We start from the raw sequence: 21430 nt of genomic DNA, 5'->3' as shown, positions 1-21430 counted from the left end.
GTAGAATACCTATTTCTGGTTAAAATTATATTATTTACTGACTATGTATGCGGATCTATAAATAAATATTTGATATCATTGATAACTAATTTCTTTTTCAAATAGTTGTCTAATTTTAATTTATTCATTTGGCTAGTTAAATACATATATTTCCCTATATACCGAACTTATATGACAATTTAAAATCATACTCCTTTATTAGTCAAGTTAAAATATTGAATTCTCGGATAACAGATAAGATACTGATGTTAAAATAAAAATACAAAAAATTCTAAACCGAATTTTCAATTTATTATACTTGTAAATAGTAAAAATTATTAAATATTACATATTAGAAATAATGGTTTCATACACATGTGGGAGATTTATTCTCCCGATACCAAGTTATAAGAATTTTCCTCTAAAAACATCTAAATAAAAAATGCGTCAACATAGCGCTCTTCAGGATTTGGCGAGAGCATTAATTCAATAGCTCTTTCTAATTTTTCACTATACATCAATAATTGTTCCTTATAATCAGTCAAGTCACCCCTACGAAGTCGTTGGTAAATTTCACCGTTGTCTTCCATTCGTCTGAGTGTAGCTAATTCGAGAATAGTAATCCCAAGACTATAATTAATAAAAAAAACATTATAAATAAAAAATAATAGATATAGTTACGATAGTACATTTATTCATACCTGAACCAATCAGCACCTGGTGAATATGTTCCGTTAAGCGCATCATTAGATAAATAACGTCGATCGCCGTCCTTGTCAAAACCTTTTCTCTATATTTGTATTTGTAATTTAATAATATATATATAAAATTTTTTTTTAAAAAAAAAGATACCGACCGGTGGAATTGATGTGGCACAGCCAAAATCGACAAGTTTATATATATTGTGACAATTCATTTTCTTTATGAGAATATTCTCCGGCTTAACGTCCAAGTGTATAATTGATTTCCCATGTAAATGAGCGAAAGCCTAAATAAAATTACTGCTGAGTAATATTCACCACCTTATTACATTTTTATTAAAACTTACCAATTTAATGCTATTAATTATCTGCCAAATTTCCTCTTCTGAAAAGAACCTATTGCTCTTTTTACGATCCTTTATCAAAGCTGCAAGACTATTATAGTAATACTCATCAGTTTGTTTAACATAAAATTCAAAATAATAAGTATATCGTTACTTGCCTGCCTTTCTCGCATAATTCGGTTTGTAAGTAGAGGTAACCTCTTTGTTCCCAAGCACCTATGAGTTCAACTATATTTTGGTGTTTACCGACTTTATAATGAATTTCCACCTCCTCGAGTCGTTCTTGTCTATTTAAAGGGCTTTTGAAAGGCACCTTCGACTTCTTCACCACACATTTATGTCCCGTTTTTTTTATGGCACATTTATAAACCTCGGAAAATTCTCCCTCACCGAGCTTTTCTTTATTTACAAATTCTTCATCAAAATATATTTCATTGGAATACTGTTCAGGAACAAAGATCTCTAAAAAAAATTCTGTATTAAATAAATGGTAGAAATTTTAAAAATTCAAAATAGTGTAATCAAATAATTGATAATTACGTCTATCCTCGAATGTTGTCCTATCGAAATACTCTTTACTCAATATATGAGCAAATGATGTTGTGAATTTGTTTATGAATCCGGTAGTAGCATCGTCATAATGTTTTTCAATCGGTTTGAACGAAATTGTTGCAGATGTGAAAAATTCGTCAATTTCATCCATTTTCATGGCTTTGACGATAGTTGATGACGACAAAAAGAATTTATCGAGCATATCTTTCCTCTTACCCTTATCTAGGTTTTGTTGACGCCATTTTTTACATCCTGATAAATCTCTTAAAGCTTCATCTGAATGCCTTTTAGATAAAAATTTTTCCGAAAGTGGAAAATGAGTGCGACACTTCTTTGGTGTTGACTTAGGACCTTCTTCTAATGCTTCTGCAAACTCAATTAGGTCAAACTTTCGCTTTGCTAACACTTCCGACTCTCTTTTTGATTGAAAAAAAAATTTGTTTCTTTGATTGTTTGGAGTTTCCATTTAAAGAGCGCGTTATAAAAATAGTCAGTAGTCACAGTAGTCACAGGTGTATTAATTTCTTTAGTAAATGGGATAAATGGGAACAGGAAACTTAAGCATATAATTATTTATTTTATACTGGTAATTAAATTAAATAGTTTATTCAACTTACGCGTCTTTAATCCCAAATCAAAAAAAAAAATATGACGCGTTTTACATATTATACATTTTTATTGGTTGGTTTACGTGTTAAAATTTTTTTTTGCGTGATCGATATATTTCACGTGATCTTTTATTTAAATAACTCGATCGGCTGCAACTTGCTAAACTTGTTTTTCTTTTCGCAAATTTACCATTATATAAAAACTATTAATTAATATTGCATAGTAGTGAAAGGTCTATTAGATAATCTGTATCATATCGGAATAGCAGGTAAGGATGGTTAGGTCGGTCCTGGTCCGGTCCTAGTCCTGGGACCTATAAGTCCTATTAGTCCTATTGAACGGACCTGCGGACCTGGTCTTAACTAAGTTATTTATAGATTTATGAATTTAGTGATAACTAAATATAAAAAAAGTGATTTGTGATATTGGGATTCACTTTTTTATATTAATTTTATATAAAAAAAAAGTGAGTTGCGGTATTGTAATTCACTTTTTTATATTGATTTATATAAAAAAAGTGAGTTGCGGTATTGCGATTCACTTTTTTATATTGATTTTATATAAAAAAAAGTGAGTTGCGGTATCGCGATTCACCTTTTTATATGATTTTAATATAAAAATGTGAATCGCAATATCGCAACTCATTTTTTAATATGATTTTAATAATATAAAAATTGTATTGCATTACTTAAAATCAAATTTACAACAAACTATACATATATAATTTAAACATAATATAATTTGATATAGATCTCTTATAACCTACATATTTAATGTTTGATTTCTACTATCTAATATATATTGATACTTTATTGGCTAGGACTTTTTAAGACCTGGTCCGCTTCTGGTCCAAAATTTGGACTTAAAGATCTGCAGACCAGGTCTTTAGGTCCAGGACCTAGGACTTTATCATCCCTGATCAACATCAACTAATAAAAGATACTATATATATATACTTAGCTCCAGTACTAGCTTTCCAGTTCCCAGTACTCTTCCCAATCTCTCTCAATACTCATGGATTTTTACAAAAACATGGAAAACTGGACTTGTGTAAATCTTGTAGAGTTTTATTATGCCAATTCAAACAAAAAGAATGTAAAAAAGTACTAGACAACATAAAGAAAAATCTCAAAAAGGTAGTAAAGTCAGAATCTGGTTTTGATGTGACATGTAAAAAGAAACCCCAAAAAATAATTGACACCTGGAAGGTATGTTTTATTATTAATAAGATAGTGATTTAAACAGTTATGAATTCTTAGAAGCTATAATTCCTGGCTAATCTATAGTGATGAACTTTTTGTTTAACACTTAAATGAGCACAAGTTGTGACTCTTAGTCTACAGTTATGATCTCTTATTCAATACTTTTGCTGCTTGTATATTTATGTTTATTATATATTGTTTTTTGCAAACACTGCATAAAATATTTAATTTTAAATATAAATTTTATTTATTATAAATCAGTATATATTTATTTTATTTAATTTTAATTACCATTTGATTTTAAATATTATTTCAATTTTTAATAAAAAAATTTAAAAATTAAAATTAAGTATATTGTTAAATTTAAAAAAAAAATTAATAAAAAATTATTTACCATTTAAATTTTAGTAAAAATTTTTCTTTAAAATATAATATAATAATTTTAATAATTTTTTAAAAAATTAAAAATATGTTTATTTTGAAAAGTTTTCCTAATAAGTTTTTCTAGTAAGTTTCCATAATGGCTATCACTTATGTGTTCCAGATTATACATCATGTCTGCTCAATCTATTCAGTTTACTCATATGTTGGGATTGTATTAATCCAAATACTATATTAGAGTAATACATTTACTTTAGTAAGTTTTTCTAGTAAGTTTTTCTGGTAAATTTCCATAATGGCTATCACTTATGTATCCCAGATTATACATCATATCTGCTTGATCCATTCAGTTTACTCATATATTAGGATTGTATTTGAAGGTATGTCAAAAGCGTGAATTACTCTTGCTCACTCATTTACTTAACTAATACTTTACTTATTTACTCACAAAATTGCTCAACTTAAAGGCTTTAATGATAGAATTACAATTTCAGCTTAAATTATAAAAATTTTAACCAATAAAATTTTATTTATATAGTATAATTTATTTTAAATTGAAATTATTTATACAAAAATTATTTAAGTTTAAATATTAATAACTTTTTATTTATTATTAAATACTATTGGCTTTTAAATTTTATAAAAAAATAGGTTTTTGGTTATTATTAATTTAAAAATAAGATTATTTTTAATACTTATTAAAAGTGAAATCCATCAGGTAATTTTCATCATATTATCTGATTTATTAAAAATTTAAACTTTTATTTTTAAAAAAAAAGTGATAAAAAAAATTAAAATTTTTATTATATAATTAAAAATATAATATAAATATAATATAAATAAATAAAAATATGTAAGATTTTCTTTTTTTTTTCTGATAAATATTTTATTAGCAAATGAATTTTATTGTAAAATTTATTAAATTTATATATAAAGTATTATTTTAATAAAATTCATCAAAAGAAAATGTAAAATTAATCTATAAATTTCAATTAATAAAAATTATAAGCAATATTTTAATAAAATTATCTAGTTTTTTTATATAAATAATAGTAAGTAAAATACTATTAATTATTATATGAAATACCTTTCAAAAATAATACTTTTTTAAATTCAAATATTATATATGATAAAAAATTTTTAATTTTGGTAAAAAAAGGCAAATACTATTTATTTTAAAAAGAATAAAATTCCAGGTATTTTATTATAGTAAGTAATAGTATAATATTATTATAATCTACTTTATGGAAATTAAATTTTTTTTTATTTTTAAATTTTTATATAGATCTTAAAAGATTTTTCTTTTTATATAAAAAATATCCAAAAATTATTTATTAGAAATACATTTTTTAACTATTTATTAAAAAAACTTTTTATTTAATATTATTTTATAATTTTATTCAGTTTTAATTTATTCAATACATTTATTGATATAAAAAAATGAAGAAAGCCAATAAAGCCAATGCATGGTTATTGCATCAAGAAATCAAATAAACCTGTCAAAAAATATTATACTGTATATGTTTTTTAATAATTTTAAAAGAGTATAAATTTATAATAAAATGTTCTATAGTAAAACTAACATTACAATATATACCAAGTGTATGTCTAATTTAATTAGTTTATTTTAGCTTTATAAAGTCCACCTTGAAATTCTAATTTATCTTCAACTACCATTTGGTTTAAAAAGCTTTTTAAATCTTCTAAATTATTATCAAAACTACTATTTGATGATGATGTTGTTGGTTCGGCTACAGAACATAATATATTATGAATTTTTTCTAATGTCATTCCACCAAGATTTTTTAACATATTCTCTATATAAGCCCAGTACATTTTAAATTCTTCAGCTTTTTGTTCCGCTAATGATTGTATAATATTATCACAATTTTCTTCGTTTGATGCAAAAGCTATTCATGAATTATTAAAGGGAAAAGTTAATATATTTTTTTCTTATCTATAATATTGAAAAAATAACCAATCTTATGACATTAACCTCTTTTACTTGGATCGACTTCTTCTGCAGTTTCTAATAACAACCATTCATCATTCGGTAATTCTTTCAAAATACCACGATCACTCCAAAAATTCATTTTGCCTTTTAATATAATCGGATCAATTTTAATTTTTTTTGCCAAGTCTACTAAATTCCACTTATCTATTAAATAAAATTAATGTTGTTAATAAATTCAAAGTAAATAAATATACACATTGTATAAAAAAAATTTACCTTGTTGCTGAAAATTATGAATAATCGTAGCATATATAGGCGCGACTTCAAATTCTAATGTACGATCTTGTAATTCTAATTCTATTTGAACCTTTCCTAATGATTTTAACCATTGTAATTTTCTTCTTGGTTTAAATATCTGAAATCCTTCATCATATTTTACCATTTCGCTAAATATAAATTGACATACAATTATTTAAATTTCATGGAATTAAAATCTTTTAAATTAGTTCAATACGTACTTGGAAATTTGTTCAGGTACATCAAAATCTTCACCCTTAAGAGTAGGCCAGAATAATCTTGATATTACAGTACCATGTAACATCATCTAATATATTTTAAAGAAATATCATTACAAAGAAATAAAAGATATTTGATTCATTCGATTCATATCTCATAAATTTTTTTACCACTTCTGATGAAGATCCTGACATATTTCTTCTTAATGGGTTATCATTACCAAGAATAAATGAATCTATTCTTTTCGAATCAGAAATATCTTTAATCATAACTTCGGTTGTTGACATTTTTGATTCACCAAACCGAAGTTTAAATAATTCAAGTTTGGTAAGCTAAAATTGAAATATTAATTACCAATTACTATCTATGGTTATAAAAAAAAACATAGAAAATTGTAAAATCAAATTACTTCTTTCTCTGTATCATAATCGGTCTTAGTTAATAAATAAGAAGCCATCTGATTTTGAATTTCTTTTATGATTAAATCCGTTGTATCAAATAAACTAACAAGTAAGTTTGTTATATCAGCAGACCGATATATTGATGATTTATAATCTATTACAAAAATATAATAATTTAAATAAAAAAAAATCATTTTTTTTCAAAAAAAAAAAAAAAAACTCTTAATTAACCTGGACCAGCATCCATTGGATCAGGCAGCCAGTTATCATCATTAAACCGAACATCTTGTTGATTATCAATGGGCTCTTCGGTACGACCCAACTCTTCAATTAATTCATTGTTATTATTTTTCTCGTCCATCCAACTACTTACTAAACATCTAGCAGCATCTTCTCTTGTTCTAAATTAAAAATAATTAAGATAGGATATATTCCTTTTACAAAAACATGATATCATATAATCAGTACCTTAAATAATTTCTAAATGGTCCAGTAATTTTTTCCAAGAGTACACCAGATGAATCTAATAATCTCAAACATTTTATTGTAGAAATGTATGTATTAATTATATCCATTGTACCAGCTCCTGGAATTAACAATCTTTTACGGAAACTAAAATAAATTAAAATGATCAGTAAAAATTACTAGATTGAATTACGAGAAAACTTATATTTATCATCTTACGCTGCATGAAGTGATTCGACAAGTCGATACCTATAATCTTTATCTAATCTTCTCATACACACCTACATAAAATACATATATATAAGAATATCATTTTGAAAAATTTTTTACGTAACATATTAAATATTCAACACACAATTAAATCATCGATAGCAATTTTTGAGTCGGGAAAATCAACAATTACGTCAAATAGTTCTGAAATCCTAATTGTAATAAAACGTGATATACAAATATTAATATAGGCGATACTTAAAAAAACAAATATTTAAGTTATGAAACTACCTCGAATCACAGAATATCATGCAAAAATGGTAATTTAATCGTTTTGACCAAGCTACTAATCTATCTTTCAATTGTTTTTTTAAGGACGGGATAAAAGAATTTCATAGTAAAAAAAAAAGGTTAATATTCTCACATAATAAAAAGTCAAACAACAACAACAACAACAATAATAATAATAATTTTGTTACTTTCAATAGATTCATGAGAAAGTTGAGAGTTGGAGGAAAATATAATTTGTAACCAAGGATAAAGCGTAGAATATAACCATTTTGTTGAATGTCTAAGCATAGGTTTATCAAAAGTTCCTTTACAAGTATTTTGAACTCTTAATTCAATTTCATCACATAAAAATTCTTCTAAAGCATCATTTGTACGTTTTATTAAATCCAATGAATGCATTTGTTTACATAATTTTGAAAAGGCCTCAATCTCATCATTAAGATCCTCCAATTTCGTTCCATCTTCTAATGGTAACTCAACATCAAATTCTTCAAGATCCGTATCATCTAATTCCATTGCCGAGAATGAATTTTCTTCATTTTCAATATTATCTTCTTGCTTTGAAAATAGTATATTTATATCATCTGTTGATCTCCAGACGAAAAGTATATTTTCAAATTTTTCATCTGGCTGTTTTGACTTACAAAGAAGTAATGATGATGAATCGGAAGAATTTGGTGGATTATATCTTATTAAATTTTCATATTTACGAAAAAAAGATCTAAAAAAAATTTTGGTCATTTCCTTAAATAATGATGGTATAGTAGAATAGGGTTCTGATTTATCAATTAAAGATAAATATAAAGTGGTATGATATCGAATTAAAAATTCTTTCATGGATTCATCACTAATTAATTAGAAATGTAAAATTTTAAAAAAATCATATTATTTTTTTTGTTTTTTTTTTTAAAAAAAAAGATTGAAATACAGACAAACCTCGCTACTATAAGTATTAATGGATGTTGACATTTATTAAAATGAGAATAAATATTATGTATAAAATCTATATAAGATTTACATATCCAATTTTCAAATATTTGATCTTTATTAGGTGATTTAACATTATCTTTTTGTAATTGCTATATTTTTAGTATATTTTAAAATATAACAAAAATTTAAATATAATAAATATAATTAAATTTTAAATCAACCAAATAATTATTCAATACGTACCACCCACGTTTCACGCCATTGATGTAATCTTTCATCAAAACATTCTCTAAAATTTCGACACACAGCGTCTTTGAAATAGATGAAATTTTAATAATTTTTAATATATGTTAAAAATAAGAATTTTTTTTAACCAATAAACGATATTTACCAAGGTACCATTCAATTAAACGGGTGGCCAGAGAAGTTTGTACAAGAATTTGTAAATTTTCTTTAACGTCTGCCGGTACTATTATAAAAAAAAAGATAAAATTGAGTTAGTGAACATAAATGTATGATAATAAGTAAGAAATTCATTAATTACTTTCTTGATTTATGTTGTAATTATTAGGGTTTAGCCAGTTAGTGACCACCGACCAAGCCTAATACAATATATCATTTACAATTCGCGAAAATTATTTATTAACCAACGAATAAATAACAAAAAAATTATATGAATATAAAAAAAAAAAAACCTTTGTTGTTTCTATTAAACCTTCTAGACCTTCCTTATTCTGATTTAAATTTAAAATAGCTTTATTCCATTGTTGTTCCAAAGATTCCATTATTTTATCTTTATAAAAGGGTCGTGTCTAGAACAATTTCTGATCAAAAAAGGTTTGCGTTATCTCGCATCTCACATGATCTACAAACTTAACTGAATAATAGCCGAAATTAGATTAAAGTTAACGGACGTTCATAATAGATGAACAAATTACTGACTGATATGCAATGCGATAATTAAGTGAGTAAAAAAAAAAAAGTGGATTATTGCCGAATATACAATAGGACAATTGAAAAAAAAAATCAGAAATTAGGAAATACGGAAATTTATAAACTTTATTTTTTTTTATAGATGAAACTTTAAAAAAATGTACATTTATATATATACATATTTGGTTGAAATAATCACTTTTATATCGAAATTTTTATTATAATACAATTATTATTATTATAATAAATAAATAAATAAAAAGAATATTTAAGGTAACTTAATTAAACGCGTTTAAAAGGAGGATGGACATAAAAACGACATAAGATGATATAAATCATATAATAATAATTTAAAAAGTTAACAAAAGGAATTAAGTTAAGTTCGTGCAGATGCAATAAGGAATTATTTTTGTTAATAAAGAATAAAGAAAGATAAAAACAATAAAAAAACAAACAAACAAAAATTGACCAATCTCAAAATGATCAAAATGTAAATCGTTTCTTGTTGTCGTTAATATGAGTGCATGACAGACGCAGACAACAGACAGATAGGACGCGTCAAAATTCACACGTGAGATGATTGTGACTAAATCTTTTAATATAAGATGTCAAATAATTGAAATCGATTGTCTGGGGAAAAAGAAAAAAAGAGAACAATAAGATCTATCGATATTGTGAATATTTAAAAAAATTATTTGTTATTTGAATAAATAAAATAGCAAAAAAGGTTCAAATAGATTTTTTTTTTAAAAGGCAGATGATGATCACCACGATGTTTTCATGCTACTATCATGTAATGTGATTATCAACCTATTCATATTTTTTTTTTCTGTTTATATAAACAAATAATTTGTCATATGGTAAAAAAAAAATATAAACTGAATAAGGAAAACTTTATGAAGATATATTATTGGAAGATCCCGTCGATCCGCGGGAACTCGCGATTCCCCGCTATGACCTTAATAACGCGGGTAAGGAGATTATGCTCTGCATGTGGTTAATCAGTTGATTGAAAGTCATAATTTAGATCTGCGGTGGTTGGAGATCCTGCAAATAATTACTAAAAGACTTGACGTAATATGTACCAATACTAAATTTTATTTGTAACACTGATATAACAACGATATATTTGATTTACTTGTCACCGCAGAACATATGAACCAAGCATTACTTATTAAGTGTTACACCATTCAGTTAATATTATTATGATAATTTTATTATTTCTTGTCAGAAAATACTCCGATAAACAGATGGATTTCTGAAACTATAGTATGATTGTTTGTTGGTTACTCTCAAGTCGTATTTAAAAGAAAAAAAAAGGATCGTCATTTTACTTAGTAATCTAGAGAGGAAAAAAAAAAATTTTTTTTTACCGGGACCGTAAATTTATGGTTAGTCAAATGAACATCCAAATTCATCCATAAAAAAAAAATAAATAAATAGTGTGATTTTTACAACTCACATTTAAACTGTTGGTGTCTATAACACTCAACTTCTTTTACAAGTGTTTTATAAATAAAAAAAAATTCATAAAAAAAAAAATATAAAAAATATATAAAATATTTCGTTATATATATATATATTATTATATTATATACATATTTTTTTTTCTTTTTTCGTATATACTTTTTTTTATTATTATATTATATATTTTTTACTTTTTTATATTTTTCTCTTTCTTCTTCCCGTAGTTTTTTTTTTATAGATATTTTTTATTTTTTTTTATTTTTTCTTTCTTTTCGTTAGATTTTATTTTCGTAGATTTTTTTCGTTTATTATATTTTCTTTTTAAAAAGCACTTATACGACGTTATCTTTTTTCTTCCACGAAATTTTTTTTTTTTACGCTTTTTTTCGTGGACATTCTTATTTTATTTTATTTTTTTTCTGTATTATTAATCAAATAATTCGCTTATTTTATTTTACGTTATTTTTTTACACCTTAAAAAATTTTTTTTTACGTTAATAACTTACCTTATTTTTTTTTTTAAAGAAAAACGATTATTTCATTTTATTTTATTAAGAACAAACAAAAATCGATTCGACGATTTTCGATTATAAAGTTGGATCAAATTTTTTATTTATCAATTTAAACCTTAAAAATGCAAACTACAACTGTTCCCACTCTTCCTTCTATTAAATTTTTGTTGGAATCTTCGGTAGAAATGTTTAATGGTGTTAATGGTGGTAAGTGAAAATCTTTATTTTATTTATCCCTTTTTTCTTTCTTTCTTTCTTTTTTCTTTTTGATTGGTCTTTTTTACAATGTATCACAATATGGAAAATGATTTTGGCGCTTTTTTAGTTTGAAAGGAGTTATTGGTAATTTTTTGGGGTTTTATTATTTGGATAACAAAATTTTTTTAACTTTTGATGGGAAAAAATTTGGTAAACAAGAACTTGAAAAAGATCTACCTTTGAGGTCACAGATGACGATCAACAAGATTTTCGAGATGTTCGTTATTAAAGTTTACACAAAAAAAGTAAAAAGGCAAAAAAGTAGAAGAAAAAAAGAAAAAATTATTTTTTCCATAGACAATTCTTTATGGAAGAAGATCTTTAGGAAAATCAAAACTTGATATGAAATTCCGGGTTATCACAGTATCAACAATATCAACAATATCAACAATAGAAAGTGCTGCGGAAATTTCTCTTCCCCCATTTTGAAAAGATCGTCGACTTTTAATGACATTAATGACATATTAATACAAGTCATGTGCGTGGTTATGGAATTTCTTTCTTCCATATGTAAACATAGACTGCCGAATCTGAATAATCCGAATATGAGAAATTTTTATTTATACGGGTTTCTCCGATAATTGCTCCGATTCCTCCGCAAATAGACTCCCCAATACTCATATCATAACAAACAGTTAGTCTTTTTTTTTTTTTTTTTTAAAAAAAAAAAAAAATGAGTAGAAAATAATATTAAAAATTAATCTCTTAATTTTATTATTTCATCATTTAATCATCATCATAATATCGACCGCAAAAAAATTTTGAACGATTACGGACTTTCCCCGATATATGATTTATTTTTCTTGTTATACATTTAAATACTGCAATTTGGCGTTCAAATATGTCAACAACAAACAAATGCACAAAATAATCAAATAATCGTAATTCCGATTTTCAAATTCAATGAAAATTAGTTGGTTTCGGTTAAAATTAAATTTACTATATCGGTGAATCTATTATTTTTGAGATGTGCCGGAAATGAGGGAAAAAAAAAATTAAAAATGGCGCCAGATCATGTTCTAAAATTTACTTGGCATTTTTACAAAATTTCTAATCACCTTCTTTTTTTCCTATTTTGTTTAAATTTGAAACCGAAATGCAGATCGTCAAGTTCCGGTGGAACCTCGAAGTCCAACCAATTCATATATTAACTCTAATAACAATTCTTCTTCACGAAAGCTACCAACTTTGTCTTTGAACATACCTTCTCCAAAAGGTTACCTTATTTCTCCAGTAGAAGAAAATAATAATATGTCCGAATATCACCAAAAAGGAAATCATTTTCAAAATAATTTACCAAGACTTCCTTCTATTGGACAATTTGACAGTGTCTTGAATAATAGTAGCAACAATAATAGGAATACTACAACAATTGTACAAAAAAATTCTCGTCCTAATAGTATTCAATCTTTGCTTTCGCCACCAGAATCTCCAGATATGGCTAATAATCCGTTTAATGATTATGTGAGTCATAATAATCACGTTACAGCGGAGCAACGCCCTAGATTGGTTCATCCACAACATTCTGAATATCATTATCAAAAGACGACTTCACCTGTTTATGCTTCAAATATAGTTCCTTTGTGTAAACCTCCTCACTATCATCAATCTTATGCTTCTCAATCTTATGTACAACCGGAGCGTGGTTTTGAAAGATATCATCAAGAACGTGTTACTTATGATCGTTCTTATACTGAACATCGTGCTTATTCATCTTCAACCACTTCTCCAACAACCATTCAACCTTCATATCCTTCATTTGAATCAAGATCAACAGTTTCTACAACTCTTCCTCCAATTTCTCCAATGTTGAATAATGAAAGTGTTATTACAAGAAGATTGAGCGCACCAATATCAACAAAGATCATTAATGATACTTTAACTTCACCTATTACTGGAATAGTACCTTCTACAAGCGTTAACAATAATCGATATCAATGCCCTTATTGTTCAAAAAGGTTTTCTCGTCCAAGTTCACTACGCATTCATACTTATTCACATACAGGCGAGAAACCTTTTGTATGTACAGAACCTGGATGTGGAAGAAAATTCTCTGTTCAAAGTAATATGCGAAGACATTTAAGAGTTCATCGATTAGGAAGACCTGTCAAAAAAGTTAGATATGATGGTGAAGTAGAAGGTGTTAAAATGTTGAATCATGGAGCTATTATGAGAAATTGTTAGGTATACAAGTTACAAGTATATACTTTATGATTTTTGACAAAATTTATATCCCCAACTTTAGTTTTTTTCCAAATCAATATCCGTTAAAAAAAAAAAGTAAATTTTTTTCCCGAAATTTTTTACTCAGTTGGAAATTATTCAAAGTTTTGGGATGTAAGAATTATTTACATGGTTGAATGGTGGGAATGTCATAATTATTAAGATGAAAAATAATTTTTTTTTTAAGTATGACGCGATTGTCGGACTTTTTTTCGTATTAATTTTTTTCGATGAACACTTTTATTTTATTTTTATATGTGACATTTGCTTCAGTAAAATTTATCGTCTCCCCCCCCCCTTATATCCTTGTTGGGAAAAAGAAAATAGTTTTTACGAGGAACAAGATATCGACATTCGTGATGTTTTATTGATTAGGATCACTAGTATTTCAACACTTTATGAAAAATGAAAATGAAATGATTTTTTTTAGTCCTTTTCCCTTTTCACATTGTAAAAAAAAAAAAATGTTCTTCCATAAATACTCTTTCATAATGTTCTTCCATAATGATTAAGATTAGATGATAGGGAGGTTGCTAAAATAATAGAAGAATTATAAAGAAATTGACATCAGCGTTCCCTTTCTTACAAAAGTTCAAAACAAAAATATATTTTTTTTTTATTCTAAGGGAAAAAGGGTCAAAAAAAAAAAAAAATTTTTAATCATTTTTTTCTATCCCAACAATTTTTTATCTTAATAATAGACGAGAATATATTTCATTTTATAAAAAAAAATTCGAAAATTTTTTTTTTAGATTTACTTTCACACGACAAATTTTTTTATATAGATAATTTTACTTCATTTAGTTCTTTTTCCATTTTTACATCATAATTTTTCATATATGCATTCTTCTTAATCTTTTTCGCATCATAATTTTTTTTTTTTCGAGGAGAAAAAAAGAAAAAGAAAGTTCCTATCAAAAAAAAAAAGAAACCTTTTTTTTTTTCAATCTTTTTACATTTTATGAAAAAATTTTCAATCTTTCATTTATATTAGGTTTTATTATTTCTTTAATTCTAATTTTTATAATTGAATTTTAAATTATAAAAAACCTCAATCATTTATATATATTTTTTTTTTTATTTTCTTTATATAATTTTTCCACCAACATAATTTAATAAGTTTTTTTCCGATTTTGACCGTGATAGGATTCTCTTTTTTTTTTCTTTCTTTTTACGCAAAATATGAAATTTTTCTTTTACTTTTTTTAAATTGAAGGAAAAGATTCGACTTTTTTTTTTATTATTTCCTTTTAGTTCTTCCATTAGGAAATTTTAATTAGATATTTAGAAGAGTCCTAGTTTAATTTCTCTCCATCAAAGAGAGGAATTTGTAGAAAGTAACAAAAAGTTCATCTTTTCCTACAATATCCGTTAACACAACCTTTACATTTTTCGCATTTATTATTTTCGCATAAAATTTTCGCATAAAAATCTGGCATTTTTCTGAATTTTCGTACTTTATATATAAAAAAAATAATTGGCATTAAAAACTCTGAACACAAAAAAAAAAATCTTTTAAATTTTTGTTTGTTGTTTTTTTTAAAAAATGAAGAACACGCGTAAAACACGGTTACAAATAATAAATATATATATATATATATATTACTAAAAATATTGTTCATTTATCAAACCCACAAGACTAAAATACAAAGTAAATATTATAATCTAATGTCCAAAATTGTGTTAATACTAAATGGATTATACCATAAACTATAAAACAATTAAATATAATAGTATATACTACTTAAATGTTGATGATTGATTATTCAAAATCAAAAATACTTCCGGAATCATTACCTAATAAAGCTAAAAAGAAAAGGAGAAAAGAATTAAGTTATTTATTAAAATTAATATTAAAAAAATTTAATTAAAATAAAAAACCTACCAAAAAATTGCATAAATTGATTTAATTGATTTAAGGGTAAAACTAAGACATTACCACCCCAATCATTATTTTCTTGCCGTGATTCTCTCATAACTTCCTCAAGATTTGAAATATCATTTTCTTCTCCTTCAGGATACCAAAGTTTTATGTCGTAATCAATTCCAGAAGTACATATAATCGGATAATATGGATGTGGTTGAACACAATTTACAACTTTCTAATATAACAAAAAATTAGGTTAGTACTGTTGCAAAGATGATTGAATCTTAGAAGGGAGTAAATAACTCTTACGTGGTCACCAATAAATGAATTTACTATTTTTCCCGTTAACTTATTCCATATAAATATACGACGGTCATCCGAACCAGAAAGAATATATTCTGATTTTGCACCAAAGAAATATGCCTCTTTAATCTAATATCAATTTATATTAGATTTAATTAATGTTTCTCCAAAATATAATCAGAATGATAATTAATTCAAACGCACCATAGTTCTGGAATTTAAATGACCAGTATAAGTCATAGCTACGTCTTCATCGTGTGTTTCTTCCATATCGTTATCCTCTTCATCAGAGCTATACATGTAATCATCTTCATACTCTTCTTGTTCGTCCTTTATATCGTTCATATTTTGCATTTCGGCATATAAATTTTGTCTAATTTCATTAATATTATTATTAATATTTTCAGAAGTTGGAATTGTATCTCTCTCTCCAACAAAATCAATTAATTTTTCTTTTTTTGTCTTTTCTTCGTTCATAATATCAACTTGATCCTTAATATTTTCAGAAGTTGGAATCGTATCTCTCTCTCCAACAAAATCAAACAAATTTTCTTCTTTTGTCTTTTCTTCGTTCATATTAATATTATCTACTTGCATATTATCTACTTTCATTTTATCCTCCGAATGATTATCTGAATCACCTTGTTTTTCCCTTTTCGATATTCTCACTGCGCCTTTTCTCATCTTTTTTGGATTATCGACTAGACCAGCTCCAGGTCTAATCCAATAAATTTTATCACTACTGTAACTAGCACATAAATCACCTCCACCATTTGGATCGAATTTCAAACTAGTCATTTGATGGCGCTTCGATGGGTCTTGACGCATTACTGTAGGAATAAACTGATATACTTGAACATCTCGATGATAAGGCGATGATGACCTCACAAATCGTTGATCATAAATACGTATAGTATCATCTCCACATGCAGCAGCCAAATAAACAGGATAATCTGGTCTGATTGATATAGCCGTAACACTCATATCTGAACCCGCCCGAAATGCAAAAGGTCGTCTTCTACGTTCTGATCGTTGTTCTGACTCCGGTTCGCTTTGTGAACGATCCTCATTATTATCACTAGATTGTTGATTACTAGCACGCTTTCTCGGATTATGATTAACGTTCAAATCTAAAAATGTGTGACGTTTACAAGGTTCGCGATTACAAGATGTGTTCATGCGGAGATCGTATTTATTTATTCGGCCGTCTTCGGCACAAGAGAAAAACACCTTTGAATCATCGGGATCAGGCAAAACTTCATATCTATCTCAAATATAACGAAATAAAATATATCTTAAGACGCGATTCAAAACTAACGGATGATACCCTAACAAGTATATGAATAAAAACTTACGCCATATTACTGTGACATCGAAATTCTGGTGAAGGACGCCAACTATGTGAAGGAGAATTAGCAATATAATCGTTAAGATCAGTGAACCTAACAATTCCATCACAAGCGCATGAAACTATATGTCGATCATTCGTCTTTGGCATAAATTTAGCAGAAAAGATGTTTGAAGTATGGCCTGATGGTATTGAATGGACGAGAGGTTTTTCAGGTCTATCAAATGGAGACCATATCTTAAGACGACAATCATCTAATCAAAAGTAGAAAAAAGATAATTAATCAACTCAGCCATATAATAATTTCTACTAATAAAATTTGATAATAAGTTTTTAGTGATTATTCTTGAAACTAGCCCATTGTAATTTGTACATACCTGAGCCTGACAGTATAAGGTTACCTGCGTCGTTCCATATGACAGTATTTACACACCCGTCATGACCTGTGAGACTCACGGGTTTACTAAAACGTTTAACAACATAAGGATCTGAATAAAATGCTTTTGTGTATGGCTTCTGGTTTGGATATAATTCTCTCTGAACGAGAAGTTTATTTACTTGAGAGTATGAACCGTGACTAATCCGGATCCTTTGGTGTTCCATGTTCATAAAAAGAAGTTTTTCTGTACTTTATCTTTTTTTATCCTTTTATTGTAGACCAAAATCATGTGAATGATGTGATCGATGTGATCGGAGTGATGTCATAGTTATGCAGTTTAGAAGTTGCAAACAATTCACGCGTTTCGTTCGATTGGGCATTCAGTAATGTTCTTGAAAGCTTCCAATAATTCCTTGACCTTTCAATCCCTTTCAATCCCAATTTCAATAACACAATAAATATTATTTTACATATACATATTTCCATGAGCTTCTAATAATTTTATTGGAATTGGACTGAATGCCAAAGCATTTTCAACTTTCCAGCAATCCATGAATGGCATTTGTCACATGAAAAAAAGTATAAGTTGTTAAAATAAAGCGAACTGTTTTATTTTTTCCATTTTATATTGACAATTGTTTTTATCACGAAATCGTTACCTGTTAGCTTATTATTGTTATAATACTACATAAAGTTATTAAAAACGACGCGCTTATATTCCTATGATTCAATCGTATAATATTTTATTTAATATTGCTTCACATTTAGATGATTAGATCCACTTGTAGTGTTTTTTAACATTTGAATATTTTCAGATTCCTTTTTTTATAGAAGATCATCAAGATAATGTAATATAAGTGATACCAATTACCTTATTTAAAATATAAAATAAGAATAATCCTTTCGCAAAATTTTATTCTTCAAAAACACAAATCTTTGATAGGACAATCGTAAAGGTATATTGATCTTACATCAGTTCAAAAGTTAAATTCAAGAGATATATTTTAAACATTAGAAATATACTTTACAGACAACGAATTTCGAAAATGAATTTAAAAACCGCTTTTCCTGATGCATCTAATCAAATGGTTACACTTGTTCGAGAAGGACCATTATTTATTTTGACAATGAAAACCGGAGAAAATCGATTTAATACAAAATTTATTGAAGCACTTTTTGGAGCTTTGGACGAAATAGAAAAAGTTCGTGAACAGGAAGATGGCGAACCTGCTGCGCTTATCACTACAGGAGAAGGAAAATTTTTTAGTAATGGGTTAGATTTGGAACATGCCATTACTACACCAGGATTTTTTGACGATTATTATTTAAAACTATTAGTAAGAATTTTAACGTTTCCCATCCCTACTGTTGCTGCAATCAATGGACATGCTTTTGCTGGAGGATTCATGTTAGCCTTGGCACATGGTAAGAAAAATGGAAATTTGATTTAATTTTAACTTTGATTAAGCTTTATAATAATTTTAAATAGATTATCGTGTTATGAGAAATGATAGAGGGTATTTGTGTATGGTACGTGACCAATATTAAATATTCATTATTCAATATATATTACTGATTGACATTTCTGGATACTTTTTTTTACAAGAATGAAGTTGACATTCCCTCTCCTCTTCATCCCGGGATGGCAGCTATAGTTCGTATTAAAATGACACCTAAAACTTATCGAGATTGTATTTTACAAGCTCATAGATTCGCAGCAAAAGAAGCATTAGAAAAAGAACTTGTAGATGTTTTAGCATCAGAGAGTGAATTATTAGGAAAAGCAAAAGAGTTGGGATTAAAATGGTCTGGTAAAGCGAAAGCTGGAGCTATTTATGGGTCATTGAAACAAGAAATGTATGTTGAAGGGGTTAATTATATGAGCGTGAAAAATTGGAAATACGCAAAATTATAATTTAAATGTGAAGACGCGAAGTACCCGTGTGTTACACGAAACCAACCAATCATATTTAATAATAAATTCTCAGTAATCACAGATCAATCAAATATATTTCCGTAAATATTTTTGAAGACGCGACTAAAAATCATTTCACTGCCATTGCCATTTTCGTCATTTTCGTGTTGCATATTTGTTATTACGTTATTACAATGGGACACCAAAAATGTTCTAACTGTGATGTATTAAAGTTACAAATTGAGCTGAAGGACGCGGTTATTAGGTCGAAAGAAGACAAAATAGCCCAGTTACAAGAAGCTTTAATCTCGTATAAAGATGCTTTAATCAAGTCACAAAAGGATTTAATAACGGTGTTGAAAGATTATCCTAAACACCCTACAAGTATGCAATAATAAAGTTTGCAGTTTATACATATTTTATTTGTTTAAAATGTATCAATTTTATTGTGTAATGAATGTAGCGAATGGGAGACCGTTCAATGAGTATAATAATAATAATGGATATAGTTGTGGCAGCGGTAACGCTAAATTGGATTTTATTGACATAGAGGGTGATTGCGATTGGATTCATGCTAATCAAGCAAATCCATATGAAGGCAAAGGAAAGAAAGAAAATTTTCTTCGCGTTTTCCAGATGTATTCCATTTAACTAATTTCCTATTTATCCTTTAGAATATCGCGTTTTTATTGGATCCGTTAAACCTGATATAACTAAGACTAAATTGAGAAGGATATTGGAAGAGCAATTTGGTCGTGTAATTCATATGGATTTGGTAATCAGTAAGGTAATGTTTATTTAACGGATCTCGGTATGATTTTTATTAATTTTTTTATAATTTAGAGTTGTGCTTTCGTTACTTTCGAATCATTTGAAACGTACGATGCTGCTATAAAGAAAGGAAATGTTTACATTGACGGTAGTGCTTATTCTGTTCAAGCTGCTCGTGCTCAACGTAGGAAACCACGCTGGAATGAAAAACCTTTTTATAATTTGTAACTTACATGACATTTTTATGATTAATGATAATTTCTTTATTATATTAGCATAACTAATAAATGTTATTTTTTTAAAGATCCTAGAAAACATGTCATATTTTGCTTATTTTTTCTTTAATTGAAAGCCATTTCTGTTAATAAAGTATATCATACATATAATATACATTTATAATTTTAATAAATTTGCAGTAAACTAAATTGAAATACTATAATTTTACAAATGCCTATTCTACAGCATTTATATATAAAACAAATTAACAAATTAAATACAGCCCATTCTCCTAATAATAAGATATGAATTCATATTGGTAAAAATAAGTAGGTCACATTAATGTTTATTTTTTTCTTTTCTTTTTTGTCACTTCTTTTTTCCATCTCCTTTTGATCCTTTTTTTTAGATAATTTGATAATTTGTATAATATACAACTTGAATTCATTGTTGAATACTTATAAATAGGTTCAATTCTCTTTAAAATTATAAGCTAGAGGTAGAAGTATGTCTTAGAAGTATTGTGTTCTATAGCCAAGCAGCAGTTCTTATAAAGTATTATCATTTTTCATATTTTTATATTTATTGTCTAAGTTTTAATTGACAAATTGTACAGTATTTTCAGTTTACTAAATAGAAAAATAGACTTGTATAATTTTAAATTGCCAATAAATTTTTTTTTAATTTCTGCTCTTATTTTTTT

The 21430-nt window shown here is 26.6% G+C and overlaps 5 protein-coding genes across 5 annotated transcripts; 2 read left to right on the top strand and 3 right to left on the bottom strand.

Moving 5' to 3' along the window:
- Nucleotides 1–51: 51 nt before the first annotated feature.
- OCT59_018036 (uncharacterized protein) lies at nucleotides 52–2186 on the bottom strand. Its single transcript, XM_066148492.1, has 6 exons — nucleotides 1565–2186; nucleotides 1183–1486; nucleotides 1028–1115; nucleotides 836–967; nucleotides 681–769; nucleotides 52–583 (listed from the first exon to the last, which is right to left on the bottom strand). Exons 1-6 carry the CDS (start codon nucleotides 2040–2042, stop codon nucleotides 553–555), a joined length of 1122 nt encoding a protein of 373 aa, XP_066004417.1. The 5' UTR covers nucleotides 2043–2186; the 3' UTR covers nucleotides 52–552.
- Nucleotides 2187–5260: 3074 nt separating this feature from the next.
- Nucleotides 5261–9320, bottom strand: OCT59_018035 (uncharacterized protein; the record flags this gene model as incomplete). The annotated part of the gene is made up of 17 exons (XM_025313638.2): nucleotides 5261–5678; nucleotides 5765–5926; nucleotides 5999–6168; nucleotides 6241–6326; nucleotides 6409–6570; nucleotides 6648–6793; nucleotides 6871–7040; nucleotides 7108–7251; nucleotides 7324–7385; nucleotides 7460–7526; nucleotides 7606–7669; nucleotides 7794–8452; nucleotides 8542–8684; nucleotides 8779–8846; nucleotides 8927–9004; nucleotides 9080–9137; nucleotides 9231–9320. 17 exons carry the CDS (start codon nucleotides 9318–9320, stop codon nucleotides 5386–5388), a joined length of 2622 nt encoding a protein of 873 aa, XP_025186987.2. The 3' UTR covers nucleotides 5261–5385.
- Nucleotides 9321–15690: 6370 nt separating this feature from the next.
- Nucleotides 15691–18049, bottom strand: OCT59_018034 (uncharacterized protein; the record flags this gene model as incomplete). The annotated part of the gene is made up of 6 exons (XM_066148491.1): nucleotides 15691–15734; nucleotides 15814–16030; nucleotides 16105–16227; nucleotides 16303–17362; nucleotides 17454–17700; nucleotides 17824–18049. The coding sequence occupies 6 exons, from the start codon at nucleotides 18047–18049 to the stop codon at nucleotides 15691–15693; spliced, it is 1917 nt and encodes a 638-aa protein (XP_066004416.1).
- A 167-nt stretch (nucleotides 18050–18216) lies between these two features.
- OCT59_018033 (uncharacterized protein) lies at nucleotides 18217–19859 on the top strand. The gene is made up of 4 exons (XM_025313636.2): nucleotides 18217–18781; nucleotides 18856–19250; nucleotides 19315–19355; nucleotides 19432–19859. The coding sequence occupies exons 2-4, from the start codon at nucleotides 18872–18874 to the stop codon at nucleotides 19738–19740; spliced, it is 729 nt and encodes a 242-aa protein (XP_025186984.1). The 5' UTR covers nucleotides 18217–18781; nucleotides 18856–18871; the 3' UTR covers nucleotides 19741–19859.
- Nucleotides 19860–19934: 75 nt separating this feature from the next.
- Nucleotides 19935–20822, top strand: OCT59_018032 (uncharacterized protein; the record flags this gene model as incomplete). The annotated part of the gene is made up of 5 exons (XM_066148489.1): nucleotides 19935–20124; nucleotides 20204–20293; nucleotides 20415–20527; nucleotides 20584–20735; nucleotides 20816–20822. 5 exons carry the CDS (start codon nucleotides 19935–19937, stop codon nucleotides 20820–20822), a joined length of 552 nt encoding a protein of 183 aa, XP_066004415.1.
- Between the last annotated feature and the right edge of the window lie 608 nt (nucleotides 20823–21430).

Source organism: Rhizophagus irregularis, chromosome 27 (genome assembly GCF_026210795.1).
Source record: "Rhizophagus irregularis chromosome 27, complete sequence".
Classification (NCBI taxonomy): Eukaryota; Fungi; Glomeromycota; class Glomeromycetes; order Glomerales; family Glomeraceae; genus Rhizophagus; species Rhizophagus irregularis.
Note: the sequence above shows the minus strand (reverse complement) of the source record. Positions and strands in the feature narration are given on the sequence as shown.